The 17,026-nt window shown below is 40.9% G+C and overlaps 1 protein-coding gene across 2 annotated transcripts; it reads right to left on the bottom strand.

The window, feature by feature from the left end:
- Nucleotides 1–5: 5 nt before the first annotated feature.
- Nucleotides 6–9,958, bottom strand: lhx6b (LIM homeobox 6b). Of its 2 annotated transcripts, XM_058070862.1 has the most exons (9): nt 9,879–9,958; nt 9,118–9,250; nt 7,668–7,802; nt 7,443–7,564; nt 4,681–4,901; nt 2,351–2,451; nt 2,193–2,288; nt 1,789–1,966; nt 6–148 (listed from the first exon to the last, which is right to left on the bottom strand). In XM_058070862.1, exons 2-9 carry the CDS (start codon nt 9,118–9,120, stop codon nt 66–68), a joined length of 939 nt encoding a protein of 312 aa, XP_057926845.1. In that variant the 5' UTR covers nt 9,121–9,250; nt 9,879–9,958; the 3' UTR covers nt 6–65. The 2 variants fall into 2 exon arrangements, with proteins under 2 accessions (XP_057926845.1, XP_057926844.1); XM_058070861.1 differs by lacking the exon at nt 9,879–9,958 and having other exon boundaries at nt 9,118–9,267.
- Nucleotides 9,959–17,026: the final 7,068 nt, after the last annotated feature.

The raw sequence follows: 17,026 nt of genomic DNA on the forward strand, positions 1-17,026 counted from the left end.
TGATCCCGTGGAGGAATGGAAGTCCTTTAAGTGGCGGGGGGGTGGGGTGGGGCGGATGCAGGATGTCAGCGGCTGATGGGCAGTTGTGGTAACGGGAGACCCGGGTGGCTCAGGTGACCCGGAGCTGCAAGAACTGAGAAAGGGTGACCTGCGTGAAGAAAGTACAGTACGTTTTTAGGCACCAAGGCAGGCTTCGCTACACATCTTTTTTTTTTTTTTTTTTTTTTTCGCTACACATCATCAAAAGCACTACGAGAGCACAGACCTCCGCTCTCTAGTTACCTCCATATTGTGATTTACACGGTAAATATTAGTCCTACATGCATTTTATACACATATTTAGATTCTATGAGCATGAAAACGTACCATTAGCAATCGGAATCTTAATGATATTATTATTAGTTCAGTACTTATTCATAAAAATGTGATGCAGTTTTCTTCTGGCTCTGTAGCTCCATAGGTTTTAAAGATCAACAAATCCTTTGGCACACTCCAGATGGTGTTTCTTGCATGTTTACATCTTCGTTTGTTTTCTTCCTATGATGAAAATTCTCCTATTTTTTCATATTATGGATCATAGTATCCGGAATTGGCTGCATGGCGGTCGAGTGGTTAGCGCGCTGAGACCTAGGAGACCTTAGTTCAATCCCACTTTCGGCCATCTCTGTGTGGAGTTTGCATGTTCTCCCCGTGCATGCGTGGGTTTTCTCCGGGTACTCCGGTTTCCTCCCACATTCCAAAAACATGCTAGGTTAATTGGCCACTCCAAATTGTCCATAGGTATGAATGTGACTGTGAATGGTTGTTTGTCTATATGTGCCCTGTGATTGGCTGGCCACCAGTCCAGGGTGTACCCCGACTCTCGCCCAAGGTCAGCTGGGATAGGCGCCAGCACCCCCACGACCCTTGTGAGGATAACAGTAGAAAATGAATGAATGAGTATCCGGAATTATTTCATTATCTGGATCAGTTTTTGATATTCCGTAGAACCTGTTGGAAACCTGTCCTGTATTTTTTACTGACCATTTTCTGTTGAGTTATATGCACAAGTGGCAAAATCTTTGAATCCTTTGAAATTTTTCAATCCTTCCAAAAAAATCCTACAAAGTTGGGTTTGCAGCTAGCAGCACAAACCGGAAGTCCTTCTAAGCACTCGGGAGTGTGACCCACCCCAGCGGAGTGGGCGTGCCTGGAGACGGGCCGTGGGTGGAATACATTAAAATAGACAGTTTTCACAGGAAGCACAAAATCCGAAGGAAAATACAACTGAATAGGTGCATATTCTAGAAGAACTAAAATGTTATTGTGTGTAGCTTGCTCTATAGGAGTCCACAACTCAATACAAAGGGCTGAAAAATAAGCATAGTAGCCCCCTTTAAGGAATCCTTGAAAATAAATTCCTGGATCCAGACCCCCAAAATTTCCTACAATTCCTGAAAATTCCATCCAAATCCATTAAGAACTTAGGAATGGTGGCCAGCCAATCACAGGGCACATATAGACAAACAACCATTCACACTCACATTCATACCTATGGACAATTTGGAGTCGCCAATTAACCTAGCATGTTTTTGGAATGTGGGAGGAAACCGGAGTACCCGGAGAAAACCCACGCATGCACGGGGAGAACATGCAAACTCCACACAGAGATGGCAGAGGGTGGAATTGAACCCTGGTCTCCTAGCTGTGAGGTCTGCACGCTAACCACTGGACCGCCGTGCAGCCATAATATTAATTTATTTTGTAATTAGTGCTACTTCATATTGTGATGGTAATAAAATGTCTTACTCTCCAGGTAGCCGTGCAGGGCCAGTAGATGTGGTCTGTCGGGGCTGCTGAAGGGGGAGTACTGGATGTGGTCTTCGTGCAGGGAGGGGGGCATCCTGGCCAGCGAGGAGCTGCTCTGAGAGAATCCCCCTGGAGGGGGCTGCTTTTTGTGTCGCGCCCGGCAGTTCTGGAACCAAACCTGGTAGGAATACTTGGTTACTATGATGCATGAGCTAATTCAGATGTGTGCAAAGAGTGGCCCGGGGGCCATTTGTGGGCCGTGGCTGTTTAAAAAAAAAACAATTTTATAAAAAATGATAAGATTACAATAACAAAGTCAAAATATTTATAAGTGATATTATTATGAGGAAAAAAATCAAGCTAAAGACGATGAAGGCGGGACATTCCAGATGAAACATGACTACCTGGATGACTCGCCTGCTCAGTCCCGTCAGGTCAGCCAGTTTCTGCAGAGTCTGGGCGTCAGGGTTGTTGTCCTGAGCAAACTGGCTCTGCATCACCTGCGACACACCGACGTCACCTGACCGCACAGCGGCAATACGCACGGCGCCACCTACCGTACCTGCAGCTGCTCCGCCGTGAACGACGTGCGTGCCCTCTTGGTCGGTTTGGGCAGGCAGTCCTGGTCGGAGGGCAGCGCCCCCTCCAGAGTCAGCCCTGTTCCTGCAAAAAAAGGGGGACTTGGAATTGTCTGAGGATCTTATATAGAGGATCTTTGACTGGTGTCTTTACAGTCTGCCCTGTCATCTAGAGGATCTTTGACTAGTATTTTTGCAGTAGGTCCATAAAAACAGTAGTGCGGTCCTGTCATATAGAGGATCTTTGACTATTGCGTTTTTCCAGTAGGTCCTTAAAAACAGCAAACAGCAGATCGCTCCTGTCATATACAGGATCTTTGAAAAGGTTTTTGTTTGGAGAGGATCTTTGACTTGCGTATTTGTGGCATGTCCTTGAAAACAAGGATCTTTGTCTAGTGTTTTTGTCGTATGTCCTCAACAACAGCAGAGCACTCCTGTCATCTAGAGGATCTTTGACTGGTGATTTTGCAGTCTGCCCTGTCATCTAAAGGATCTTTGACAAGTGTTTTTGCAGTAGGTCCATGAAAAAACAGTAGTGCGGTCCTGTCATATAGAGGATCTTTCACTCTAGTGTTTTTCCAGTAGGTCCTTAAAAACAGCAAACAGCAGATCGCTCCTGTCGTATACAGGATCTTTGAAAAGGTTTTTGTTTGGAGAGGATCTTTGACTTGCGTATTTGTGGTATGTCCTTGAAAACAACAGAGCACTCTTGTCATCTCAAGGATCTTTGTCTAGTGTTTTTGTCCTATGTCCTCAACAACAGCAGAGCACTCCTGTCATCTAGAGGATCTTTGACTGGTGATTTTTCAGTCTGCCCTGTCATCTAAAGGATCTTTGACGAGTGTTTTTGCAGTAGGTCCATGAAAAAACAGTAGTGCTGTCATGTTATATAGAGGATCTTTGACTATAGTGTTTTTCCAGTAGGTTCTTAAAAACAGCAAACAGCAAATCGCTCCTGTCATATACAGGATCTTTGAAAAGGTTTTTGTTTGGAGAGGATCTTTGACTTTCGTATTTGTGGTATGTCCTTGAAAACAACAGAGCACTCTTGTCATCTCAAGGATCTTTGTCTAGTGTTTTTGTCGTATGTCCTCAACAACAGCAGAGCACTCTTGTCATCTAGAGGATCTTTGACTGGTGATTTTGCAGTCTGCCCTGTCATCTAGAGGATCTTTGACTAGTATTTTTGTAGTAGGTCCATAAAAACAGTAGTGCGGTCCTGTCATATAGAGGATCTTTGACTATAGTGTTTTTTCCAGTAGGTCATTAAAAACAGCAAACAGCAGATCGCTCCTGTCATATACAGGATCTTTGAAAAGGTTTTTGTTTGGAGAGGATCTTTGACTTGCGTATTTGTGGTATGTCCTTGAAAACAGCAGAACACTTGTCATCTCAGGGATCTTTGTCTAGTGTTTTTGTCGTATATCCTCAACAACAGCAGAGCACTCCTGGCATCTAGAGGATCTTTGACTGGTGATTTTGCAGTCTGCCCTGTCATCTAGAGGATCTTTGACTAGTATTTTTGCAGTAGGTCCATAAAAACAGTAGTGCGGTCCTGTCATATAGAGGATCTTTGACTGGTGATTTTGCAGTAGGTCAATAAAAACAGTGGAGTGTTCCTCTCATATAGAGGACCTTTGACTGACGTATTTGTGGTTGACAGGAGTTCTCCTGTCATCTAAAGGATCTTTGACTACTGTTTTTGCAGTAGGTCATTAATAACAGCAAACAGCAGATTGCTCCTGTCATATAGAGGATATATGAAAATGATTTTTGTTTGTAGAGGATCTTTGACTAGCGTTTTTGCAGTAGGTCATTAATAACAGCCAACAGCAGATTGTTCCTGTCATATAGAGGATATATGAAAATAATTTTTGTTTGTAGAGGATCTTTGACTAGCGTTTTTGTTGTATGTCCTTGAAAACGGCAGATCACTCCTGTCATCTAGAGGCTCTTTGACTACTGTTTTTGCAGTCCTTAAAAAGAGCAAACAGCACATTGCTCCTGTTGTATAGAGGATCTTGGAAAAGGGTTTTTGTTATCAGTCTGTGAAAATAACAGAGTGCTCCTGTCACAGTGGATCTTTGACTTGTGTTTTTGCAGTATGTGCTTCAAACCAACAGAGCACCCCTGTCATGTAGAGGATCTTTGACTGGTGTATTTGTTGTATGTCCTCAAAAACAGTGCTCCCGTCATATAAATTTACGATAGGTCCTTAAAAACGGCTGAGCACTCCTGTCATACAGAGGATCTTTGACTAGCTATTTTGCAGTAGGTCCTTAAAAACGCTGTTGGGATCCGCCTTATAGCCTACCGTTTTCCGCCGCCCTGCGCAGGTTGTCCAGCATGACGTCGTAGTGGCTGCGGCAGAGGACCCTGCCCTCCACCAGGCCAAACTCCTCCCCCGTGGACAGTTGCCTTTTGCATGAGAAACAGGCGAAGCAGGCCAGGTGGTAGACGCTGCCCCGCGCCCGCCGCACCCAGTCGCTGGCGTACACCTGCCGCCCACACTGGGCACACTTGGTGCCAAACCTACTGTGAGGAAGCAAGAAACACTTAACCGACACATTACATTCATGCACCGGCGCCATAATAAAAATTGTTGACAACTGAGCATCGGTAGGCAGATTATTGTGTTGCAGCTCATAATTGCGTGGCAGTGTACCTAATGTTGTGTCCTCTGGGTGTATTTGTACAGGAACGCTGCCATGTGGTGATGCGAGGATTCAGGTGTGTCAACAAGAGAAATTTGGCTGCTTTGGAGTCATTGGAAAGTCATGATATATGTAAGGACCAAACATGCATATTTACACAAATAAATATGAACAAATACCTCAGTGACTGAGTTATGGGCTCATTAAAAACATTTTTTTTTATTATTATTTAAATGATATTTTAAAATATTCCACCCTCGGCCATCTCTGTGTGGAGTTTGCATGTTCTCCCCGTGCATGCGTGGGTTTTCTCCGGGTACTCCGGTTTCCTCCCACATTCCAAAAACATGCTAGGTTAATTGGCGACTCCAAATTGTCCATAGGTATGAATGTGAGTGTGAATGGTTGTTTGTCTATTGTGATTGGCTGGCCACCAGTCCAGGGTATACCCCGCCTCTTGCCCCAAGACAGCTGGGATAGGCTCCAGCACCCATGAATGGTATTTTAAAATATTCTTATTAAATCATATTTATTCTATTTTAGGTTTAAATATCTACGTATTTTCAAAAACAATTATTGGTGTAGTATTATTCAAATACAGCATATTTTATGCATTTTCTATAATGTAAAATATATAATTGAATGTAACATCATTGGAGGTGTACAGTGTAACTAAAATGTGCACAATGTCTTTGTTTGGATGAACGTTTAGAGCAGGGGTCTCAAACACGCGGCCCACAGGACACTAGCTTGAGGCCCCCGTCTTGATATAAAAGTTTAATGTTTGATATGGATGCTGTATGGCAGAGGTAGGGAACCTATGGCTCGGGAGCCAGGTAGGGCTCTTTTGATGACTGTATCTGGCTCTAAAGCATTTCTTACCACAATAAAAATGCATTTTTGCTAACATTTTAAAGTAAACCATCACAGAAATGACTGTTAAAAATAATATTCAAAATCAACAACTTTCTTATGCATTTTAATCCGTCCATCTATTTTCTACTGCAATATGGCCAACCATATCTATCTTTCCTGATGATATTTTCCAGGTCAAACACCAAAACTTGATTATTACTGGTAATGCGGTATTCTACCTCGGCCATTGAGATGTCAACATGTAAATGTAAACTTTCCTCCTTTAGTCAAATAGTCACCTAGCTAAAGCTGCAGAACCAAGCCTTCTGATGAAGATGGCCAAAAGAATGAAATATGTGTACGGAGTACGGTGCAAAACCATGCAGCAGCAGAAGTTGTATTAATGGCAACATGTATTAGATTTATTATTAGACGCTGTGCTACTCACGAAAGTGTGCTGGCCACACCCCATTGGCGTGGGATAGTGTGCCTGGTCTACATAATTAGAGCCCATTATATCTAAAACTGTTGGTCTTACATAAAAATGCACACATTTTATTGCATTCAATGTTTAAAAAAATGTATATGGCTCTCACAGATACACATTTTTAAATATTTGGCCTTCATGGCTCTCGTAGCCAAAAAGGTTCCCGACCCCTGCTGTATGGTATCATGTACCCAGAAAAAATTATTATGTTTGATTAATGTTCATGTTAAAGGTTAAATAACTGTTAATAGTTATCCTCCCTACCCGTGTGGAAGTGGTAAGTTTTTGTCTATTTAAGTTTAAAGGAAATAACTTGAAGGCTACTGTTTAGGTCGCTAGCTCTCTAGTTTGCGAGTTAGCATGTGTCTCAAGACCCTGCAGTTGCGCAATATGTTGTAAATAAAAAGAGTATAAATGTGACTATAGTCGTGTTTTGTCATGTCTACAGGGCTCTAATAATGCTTTGTTCATTTTAATCTGAAAAAAATATTTTGTCTACCCACCAACTATATGTGGTTTCTTAAGTTTTTATTATTTGTCGTTTTATTATTATTATTATATTTATTTATTTATTACTGATTGGTTGATTTTATTTATTCTTGATTTGTTTATTTATTTTTCATCTTATTTTGTGTAGAAAAATAAAAAGTAAAATATTTGAGAACAGTGGAATGTTTTATCAGAGCTTTTCTTGTAGAAAATCTGAACCAAAGCGGAGTTTTTTTTTGTTTTTTTTTTTAATAAATGCAGGTTTGTTTGTTTTTTTGAAAAAAATGCGCCTGATGCGCCCATGTCTCACCCAGACCCGAGCTCCAGTGGCCCCCAAGTAAATCGAGTTTGAGACCCCTGGTTTAGAGCTAATATGTGCTAATGCTAACTTGCAGAACAAACATGAACAAATAATAAACATTTAGAAAATGCAATTGAAATGGAACAAAAATCAATAGCCTATACAGAAGAAGCACGTCACGCAATCATCAAAATGAAAGTATTCTGTTTATAATATGCACGTTTATCCCATGCAGCTTTGCAATGTGTCCACACAAAAAAAACTCACGCAAAACGTGCACTTTTATTTACCTGAAGTAGTCCAGCTTGCAGTAGATGTCTTTGTTTTTCACGTAGCAGCTGCTGTGCTGACGCAGGGAGGTTCTGCACACGCAGCATTCCAGGCAGCTCAGGTGCCAGTTCAGGTCGTTCACCTGCGCGTGCACACACACACACAACAACGTCACCCTCACGGGAGCGTGCACGCGTGCACTTGAGTCACAGGAAACAACCCCCGATCGACCTTGAGTGTCTGACCTTGAGCAGGTATCTGTCGTGGATGTCCATGCCGCAGCTGGCGCACTGCTTCTTCTTGGCCCCCGCCGGAGAGCACAGACAGGCGGCCTGCGGAGGGCTGCACACGCCGGCCTCCTGCTTCACCTCCGGCTTAGACTGTGGCGGAAGGGTCGGTGTTACAACCCGGAGGGACGACATACCCCTCGCTTGAAGGTGACAGTGAAACGCGTGCAAATGGATTGTCTCTTTATAATTAGTATTTATAATTTATATAAATATAGAAATATATTTATAATTATTATTTGCATGCAAACAAATTTTTCCTCAAAATATGCAACTTTTTTCCTTAGTTCCTTATGTTCTAAAACATATTTTTCAATAACGACAGAAATAAGGGTTTGCCATCATGTTAATAAATAAATAAATCATAATAATAAATAAAATACATGTAATATGTACGTTTTAAAGAGCAATACCGTTTTATTAATTATTATTGTTAATTATTTTATTAATTATACATTTTTGTTCATCTTAGAGATGAACGTCACCAAAATTTGAACACTTGATTTTGGGCTTTAAATTGCAATTATTTTTGTCCGGAAATATGCCTGTAGCCTATTTACTATTTTAAAACAATTTGCAAATATAAATACCGCTACAATGCATCCCAATAGGCTTCAAAATACATAATTTTTGCGGAAATATGCACGTTTTTCCATTCATCTTGAAGATTCATATCAGAATAGGGTTGATTTTATTATTATTATTATTATTAGTTTTATCCCCGAAATCTACGCATTTCTACACTTTTAGAGTTCAATATCGCCACAATAAAGTGCATTTAGGCTGTAAAATGGATTTTGTCATTCCGAATATGCCAACATAGATGACTATAAAGTGTATCCAGTTTATTCATGTTAAATATTATTACCATAATATCTTATGTAGAATGTTCCCCAAATATGTCCCTTGTTGACACATTTTCATTTTCTATTTCCAGCTCAATATGACTAGAATAAAGGTACATTTGGGTTTTAAAATGTCTTTCAAACTTACCTCTATTATAAATACTTGTTTGAAATAATAATGCATGATTATCACCAAAATGGGCCGATTTTCGTACATTTAAATGTAAATATAACTTGGGTGAAGCTGATTTGAGGGTTCGTTTATACGCAGAAAAACGATATAATACTTTATGATTAAGTTGATTTGAGGCTTTATCACTAATTATTTTTCCTCTGAGCCTCCCGTGTTTTAGATACAAATATATAACAATAAAAAATAAAAAAATACTTTATCTTTCTGTCTATCCCTGTTAAAATACCGAGCAAAACGATATTTTAAAATATATTTTCCACTGAACAAGCGCAAATAAATCATATCTCGGTGATATGAGTTGCATATTTCCATTTTTCCGCACGCAAACACCGCAAAAGGCATGCATGCATGCGGGAAGTTGGATACTCACCATGCGATATCTGATGGACGCTGCCTATACTTGACGCAGAGAAGATGAAGCTCACTTTGCACATTACGCATCTCCACTTCCGGCACCCCCCCAAAAATACCGACTTATAACACTCTCTCCTGCATTTTAAAGCCTGCGAGCAAGAAAAGACAATGTGATGCAATTAGCCTAGGAAGAAGGAGGACCGGGGTGGGGTGGGGGGTGGGGGGGTGATCGATCATAGTGATATTCCAATGCAATCAAAGAGAAACGCAGACGCGCAAATTAGCCTCGGATTGAGAAAAAAAAGCCGAGTGGCAACGAGAGTGTCAATTTCATCTGCCAATCAACGCCAAGCCGACAGACTTAAAAACAGTTAACAGCTCATTTCAATAGATGCATAATCGAAAATCGACCACATCTCCAAAAGTGAAGAGGCTGCCAAATGGAGATTGCGCTATTCAGCACAGACAATATGCGCAAAGTGGAGACCCGTCTCGACGCATAAAAGAGCCTGATTGTATTTTTTTAAAGGCACTCCATGATTACAGCTGCATTCACAGGAAAAAAAGCCTGCCACATTTCGGGTGTCGTGTTGTCCTTCATTTCACTGAAGAGGATGCAAGAGTCGCCTAATGAGCACATGGATGGAGTGCAGTACCTCCAGCATGTCAACACTGCAACCACATGGCCCACGCAGCCAAAACACAGCCCGCGGGAACTTTATCCTTCCTTTGCATTTCCACAAACAAAGAAATAATCAAATAAGCGTGCGTAAACACCAAAGTGGAGTTTGTTTCTCCAATAATGTCGTCCAAAAAGTTCCCCAAGTGGATTTATCCAGCAGTAGGATCTTCTCCTCTCACTGGAAAACTCGTGTGGATTCTCCACTTGAGGTTGACACCCACACAGGATGTGATGATGCACCTCCTCCTTTGAGGCCTCCCCTTCCAAGGTGGAAAGTCACTTCAAGATGTCCAAAGTGCGGCCCAGGGGCCATTTTCGGCCTGCACAGTGGCGTCATTAGGCCCATTTTAGGGGGCCGAAGTCCCCTAAATAATTTGATATTTTTGTTAATTTTTTTGTACAAAAAATCTCATATGATAGGGCCCCCCTGAAATGTTCTTAAGGCTCCTTAAATAATTTGATATTTTTTATAGATTTTTTTACAAAAAAATCTCTGACAAATTTGATATAATAGGGCCTCCCTAAATGTTCTTAAGTCCCCCTAAATAATTTGATATTTTAGTTTTTTTTTCACAAAAAATCTCTGACAAATTTCATATGATAGGGCCCCCTAAAATGTTCTTAAGTCCCCCTAAATAATTTGATATTTTTTATTGATTTTTTAACAAAAGAATTTCTGACAAATTTCATATAATAGGGCTTTTCCAAAAATGTTCTTCAGACCTCCTGAATAATTTGATTTTTTTTTTAAATCTCAGAAAAATTTCATATAATAGGGTCCCCCTAAATGTTCTTAAGCCCCCCCTAAATAATTTGATATTTTTTATAGATTTTGTTTTTACAAAAAATCTCTGATAAATTTCATATAATAGGACCTTCCTAAAATGTTCTTAAGTCCCTTAAATAATTTTATATTTTTATTGATTATTCAAATTTTTTTATTGATTTTTTTTACAAAATAAATCGTAAAATGTTCATAAGCCCCCTTAAATAATTTTATATTTTTTATTGATTATTAAATTTTTTTATTGCTTTTTGTTTTTTACAAAATAAATGCTAAAATGTCCTTAAGTCCCCCTAAATAATTTTATATTTTTTATTGATTATTTAAATTTTTTATTGATTTTTTTTTACAAAATAAATTCATTCATTCTTTCATTTTCTACAGCTTATCCTCTGACAAATTTCATATAATAGGGCAAAAGCAGGCTAATACTAGCCTACTACTACTAGTAGTAGTAGTATTAATAATCAGAAGAAGAATAATGATGATAGTAATAATAATAGGCTAATTAATAATATAATAATTATTATTATATCATTGATCACTGTCCACTGGTTTTGCAGTGCAGATTGTGTGTACTTGTGTAAATGTAATGGTGGCCTAAAACTATTGAGTATCTCTACTAAATCTGTCCAAAAGTGGGAAAGTTATATCCCGGTTCTTGTTCCTTATTTGGATTTTGGATTTTTTTGACTTTTTTTTTTGAATGTCTACTACATTCATTCATAACCTGTGCATCTACAAACTTACCTATGACTTTCTAAATAACACTTTTAACATTATTAGAGCCTCATAGATAAGAAATAACACCCCTACAGTCACTAATACGCGCCTATTATTCTTTGTTTACATCACGGTATCACTACGGGGACATAACATACAGCCATTGCTAGCGTAGCAAGCTATCAAGCGAACTAGTTAGCCGTTCCAATGTACTTAAAAGTGTGTCAAACAAAGTGGTGAAGAAGAAAAAAACTTACCACTTCCACACAGACTGAGAGGAGGAGCATTTTTTTCTGCTGGCTCTTCTATAGTGAATACATTACACATTGATATATTTCTACATATATTGTTGATATTTACAGTAGGAGGGTGCGGTTTGGGGCGAGGTCATTTTAAAGGTAGCTTGCAGGCTGAAAAAGCGTGAGCGTCCATGTTGTTGAGTGTCTGACTGTTTTGGACCATTTGAAAATGAAAGCCTGAAGGTCACCTGAATGTGTGTGTGTGGGATGTTCCATGCTAACAATAACACAATAACAAACAAACATGCTAAAGCTATTAGAGCTGTCCAACGAGCCCCAGTGGGCACATGACTAAGAGGCCAACAATGTATGACGCACACACACACACACACACACAGGGTCACATGAGGGCAAATAATCCTGTATTTTCTCATCATTAATCTCAGAAATACCTTTGAAATAAATTTAAAAGCATAGATTTTATCAGTATTTTCAATGAAAATCAATAATATTGCACCACACAGCAGAAATAGAACCAATGTTGCTGATGTGTCTTCAAAGAGTTACCATTTCCATTCTTCAGCAACAACCGGCATTTTAAAGCGCTAAATGCATCTACTGCCATCGTTCATAAAAACAACACCATCAAGAGGTTGCCTACAGCCACAGTTGCGGCAATTTTGACCCGAGACTTTGTCAAAATTAGAGACTGTGGCAATTATTTGCTTCTGTATTATGTTTAGGATTGTTTGGCCTTGGTGGCAGCCCGAATATTGAATATATGGTACATTCACGGTGGCACGGTGGTCTAGTGGTTAGCGCGCAGACCTCACAGCTAGGAGACCAGGGTTCAATTCCACCCTCGGCCATCTCTGTGTGGAGTTTGCATGTTCTCCTTGTTCATGCGTGGGTTTTCTCCGGGTACTCCGGTTTCCTCCCACATTCCAAAAACATGCTAGGTTAATTGGTGACTCCAAATTGTCCATAGGTATGAATGTGAGTGTGAATGGTTGTTTGTCTATATGTGCCCTGTGATTGGCCGGCGACCAGTCCAGAGTGTACCCCGCCTCTCGCCCGAAGACAGCTGGGATAGGCTCCAGCACCCCCGCGACCCTCGTGAGGAAAAGTGGTAGAAAATGAATGAATGAATGAATGGTACATTCACGTCGTCTTACCTGCTGCTGATTTTCTCCCAGCTGGTTTTCTTATGGCTGAAGTGCAGCGAAAAGCAGCAGCAGAGCAAAAAAGAGAGGATGATTCATGGTGCTTTCCTTCAGCCATTCTACGTTACAGCAGGGCCCGACCCGGCGCCGAGTCACGAAAGGGGGATGACGGATGCGCCGCTTGGCACGTCGGCCCGGGAGGAAAATGTTTGGAGAAGGAGACGGGGAGGGCCCAAGCGCAACACAGGGCGCTCTTATCTTGTTTCCGCTGCGGTTTATGTGAGTGCTTTCCCGTCATTTCAAGTGTGTGAATGATGATGCGCTTTATATTAAATGCAGGGCAGGTGAAATGAACGTCCCCTAATCACTACAAAAACACTTTGCTGTGTCAGGCGGCAAAGCTACATGCCGTATGTTGCCATGGAAATAGTCTTGGGTTGGGCATGTCTGGCAGTAATCTTTTTCCTTGGGATTTCAGGCGTGCGACACAGATTTTGACTAGCGACAGGAAACAAGCAATTCTTATTCAATATTCTTGAAATTATTGTGACTTTTTAATGATGTAATATATGACATTTGAACACCAAAGATGAGAAAGATCTGCCTCACAGGCTTCGCTACGCACCTTAAAACAAAGCCCGGAGCTCTGCTAACTGGAAGTTTGATCACAAACGTAGCTCATTAGCATTAAAGGTACAGACACACTTATTATTTGAAACTGCCTAAATCAGGGGTCTCAAACACGCACAAATGTGGCCCGCAGGACCCCCGCCTTGATATGAAAGTTTAATGTTAGTGCGGCCCGCACAAGTTTGATATGGATGCTGTATGGTATCATGTACCCAGAAAAAATTATTACGTTTGATTAATGTTCATGTTAAAGGTTAAATAACTGTTAATAGTTATCCTCCCTACCCGTGTGGAAGTGGTAAGTTTTTGGCTATTTAAGTTTAAAGGAAATAACTTGAAGGCTACCGTTTAGGTCGCTAGCTCTCTAGTTTGCGAGTTAGCATGTGTCTCAAGACCCTGCAGTTGCGCAATATGTTGTAAATAAAAAGAGTATAAATGTGACTATAGTCGTGTTTTGTCATGTCTACAGGGCTCTAATAATGCTTTGTTCATTTTAATCTGAAAAAACTAATTCGTCTACCCACCAACTATATGTGGTTTCTTAAGTTTTTATTATTTGCCGTTTTATTATTATTACTATATTTATTTATTACTGATTGGTTGATTTTCTTTTTTCTTGATTTGTTTATTTATTTTTCATCTTATTTTGTATAGAAAAATAAAAATTAAGATATTTGAGAACAGTGGAATGTTTTATCAGAGCTTTTCTTGTAGAAAATTGGAACCAAAGCGACGTTTTTTTTTTTAATTTTTTGTTTTTATTAAATGCGTTTTTTGGGGGGGTTTTGTGGAAAACCTGATGCGGCCCAGTCTCACCCAGACCCGAGCTCCAGTGGCCCCCAAGTAAATTGAGTTTGAGACCCCTGGCCTAAATTCTAGAATCAAGGCTGGATTTTGGACAACCTGCATCCCAGACACTATTGTTGAAAAATACTATGATACGGGGCCGCCGAGCCCCGCCCCCCTCCTTACTTTCTTACCCTTGAAGAATGAAACGGATAAGGCTAATAATAACGTATCAGAATTTGTACCAAGGCACCCAAAACGCCTCACGATGATTACTCATTCATGGTGGCGGTATTCTACATCTGTAGCCACAGCTGCCCTGGGTTTTTTTTTTTTTACATTTTCTTAATTTTGATTTTATTTAAAAACTGCACCACATTAAACACACACTTCAACAATGCAAGCCATCTCCGTAACGGTTGTGCAGCCAACAATTCAACAAACAAAGGAAACGGCTCATGACTCCCATCTCGCTCTCTCTCCCTCTGAAAAGCTGCGATGCTGAGAGAAAAAAAAACGTTTATTTGAAGTGTAGACAAAGGAAAATGAAGGCTTTTTTTTCTGTACTTGTACTCCATATGACAGCAATTTGGAGGTTTTGTGTACTTTGGCTCCGAGCTTGTGGTCCGTGATAGATGACAGGAGAGAGAATGACTGGACCCGACGCTCCCCCCCTCCCCCCCTCATACAAATTGCTTTCAGCTGATCATTGCAGGCTGTTTGATATTTATCAGATAGATTATAATATGTCTTTTTTTCATCCACATCCAGGAGGAAAAGTACCTCCTTCCTAACACTCACGCTCATCTCACCTTCAGTGACCTGCAGCTATCAAAGGTGAACCATTTTTTTCCATATATACCCCCCCACCTCCAAAAAAATAAACAATCAGGGCCAACCATGAGTTCAAAAGTGTCACTTTAAATGCGTGTTTACACTGGGTGCCACTCGTAATATCCTGTTAATCCACTGATGCTGCCTATTTGATCGGTGCGGAGAGCAAGTAAGGACAACAAAAAGAGGGGCTGGGACGGGGCTATAACCTGCAGCAGCGTTTCGTTATTATAGAGATATGACATTATAGACGGCAACGAGACCCATTCATTCATTCATTTTCTACCGCTTATCCTCACGAAGGTCGTGTGGGTACTGGAGCCTATCCCAGCTGTCTTTGGGCGAGAGGCGGGGTACACCCTGGAGTGATGGCCAGCCAATCACAGGGCACATATAGACAAACAACCATTCACACTCACATTCATACCTATGGACAATTTGGAGTCGCCAATTAACCTAGCATGTTTTTGGAATGTGGGAGGAAACCGGAGTACCGGGAGAAAACCCACGCATGCACGGGGAGAACATGCAAACTCCACACAGAGATAGCCGAGGGTGGGACTGAACTCGGGTCTCCTAGCTAACCACTAACCGCCGTGCAGCCTCAACAAACCATTCCAAAGTAGCCTGCTCTTATTAATAGCATACGGGTTATCTATTTTGTTGTCATTATACTAATTATGTATTGTCCTCGGCGGCACGGTGGTCTAGTGGTTAGCGCGCAGACCTCACAGCTAGGAGACCCGGGTTCAATTCTCGGCCATCTCTGTGTGGAGTTTGCATGTTCTCCCCGTGCATACGTGGGTTTTCTCCGGGTACTCCGGTTTCCTCCCACATTCCAAAAACATGCTAGGTTAATTGGTGACTCCAAATTGTCCATAGGTATGAATGTGAGTGTGAATGGTTGTTTGTCTATATGTGCCCTGTGATTGGCTGGCGACCAGTCCAGGGTGTACCCCGCCTCTTGCCCAAAGACAGCTGGGATAGGCTCCAGCACCCCCGCGACCCTCGTGAGGAAAAGCGGTAGAAATTGAATGAATGAATGAATGAATGTATTGTCCTCCAAACACAATTTGTGTGTGGTTGCTCAACATTACAGCTGCTTCTAGCTCAGCTCCCAATTACTTTTTGTCCCCCGCCCCCCCATACATTTGTACATGTCATTTTGAGTGTGGATACCTGAAGGTCTCTTAAGGACCTACCGGTGAGTAGGTTCCCAGATTGGGCACCATGCCTTTCTCTGGGGGTGAGCGCTGCCAAAAAAACCTTGGCCATGCAGGATGTGCGATTATGAGTAACCTGATCCAGGAGAAGGAAGGAAAGAAGCCAGGAAGCAGCATTTCATTGCTTTCACCAATCGTATTCATCACCAGAGCAAGGCTTAACTAAACATGTCCTCCTCCTCCTCCTCGGTTAAAATAAATGCTTCCAGGTTAGTCCAGTCCCGTTCATCTGCTCCCAATTAGCAGGAGGGCCGCAGCAAGCATTGTCGCAATGTGGCGACCTGCAGCAACATCCATCATTCTACTATACCGATCATGATCTCTCCATTCCTTTGCAGCTATTAATAAATAAACACAGGAATCCCTTATATGGTCATACTCACTCAGCCCTTGATATTTGAAAGGAAATTCACTGTCATGTTTGCTTATGATGACAAGGATTTCAAACGGGGTGCTCTTTTCCCAGTACAACACATTTCTAGGGTTACTTGATGCAACATATGATGTCATTGTGCTTTTAATGTGAATTATAAAGATTACAAAGATTCTAATCCTCCATTTTGATAGATGCTGTCAGAGAGGTATTTATTATTGCAGCTGTTCTTTGCAGGCCTGTACAAATAAAACAATTATTTCTGCAATGCCTATTCTACCGAAGGTTGCATGTTATTTATTCTTAACACACCATCATCTTTTAAAAAAAATTGCTTCAGTATGCAGAAAAATATGCAGGACTTGAGTTCAACTGTCAAAAATCACTCAAACGTCTGGCTTGTGGCGATGCTTACATGTTTTAATAATCAGCTTCTGGCAGCTCAGCTCCATTTGTTTAGCTTTTTAAAAAAAAAAAAAAAACATGGA

Source organism: Doryrhamphus excisus, chromosome 4, assembly GCF_030265055.1.
Source record: "Doryrhamphus excisus isolate RoL2022-K1 chromosome 4, RoL_Dexc_1.0, whole genome shotgun sequence".
Classification (NCBI taxonomy): Eukaryota; Metazoa; Chordata; class Actinopteri; order Syngnathiformes; family Syngnathidae; genus Doryrhamphus; species Doryrhamphus excisus.

What these genes read in the sequence shown, in the direction of transcription:
- lhx6b (XM_058070862.1), bottom strand. An exon ending in ACGACAGATACCTGCTCAAG is followed by an intron (nt 7,565 to 7,667) that starts GTCAGACACTCA and finishes GTGCACGCGCAG; the next exon opens with GTGAACGACCTGAACTGGCA. An exon ending in TCACGGCGGAGCAGCTGCAG is followed by an intron (nt 2,289 to 2,350) that starts GTACGGTAGGTG and finishes GGTGTGTCGCAG; the next exon opens with GTGATGCAGAGCCAGTTTGC.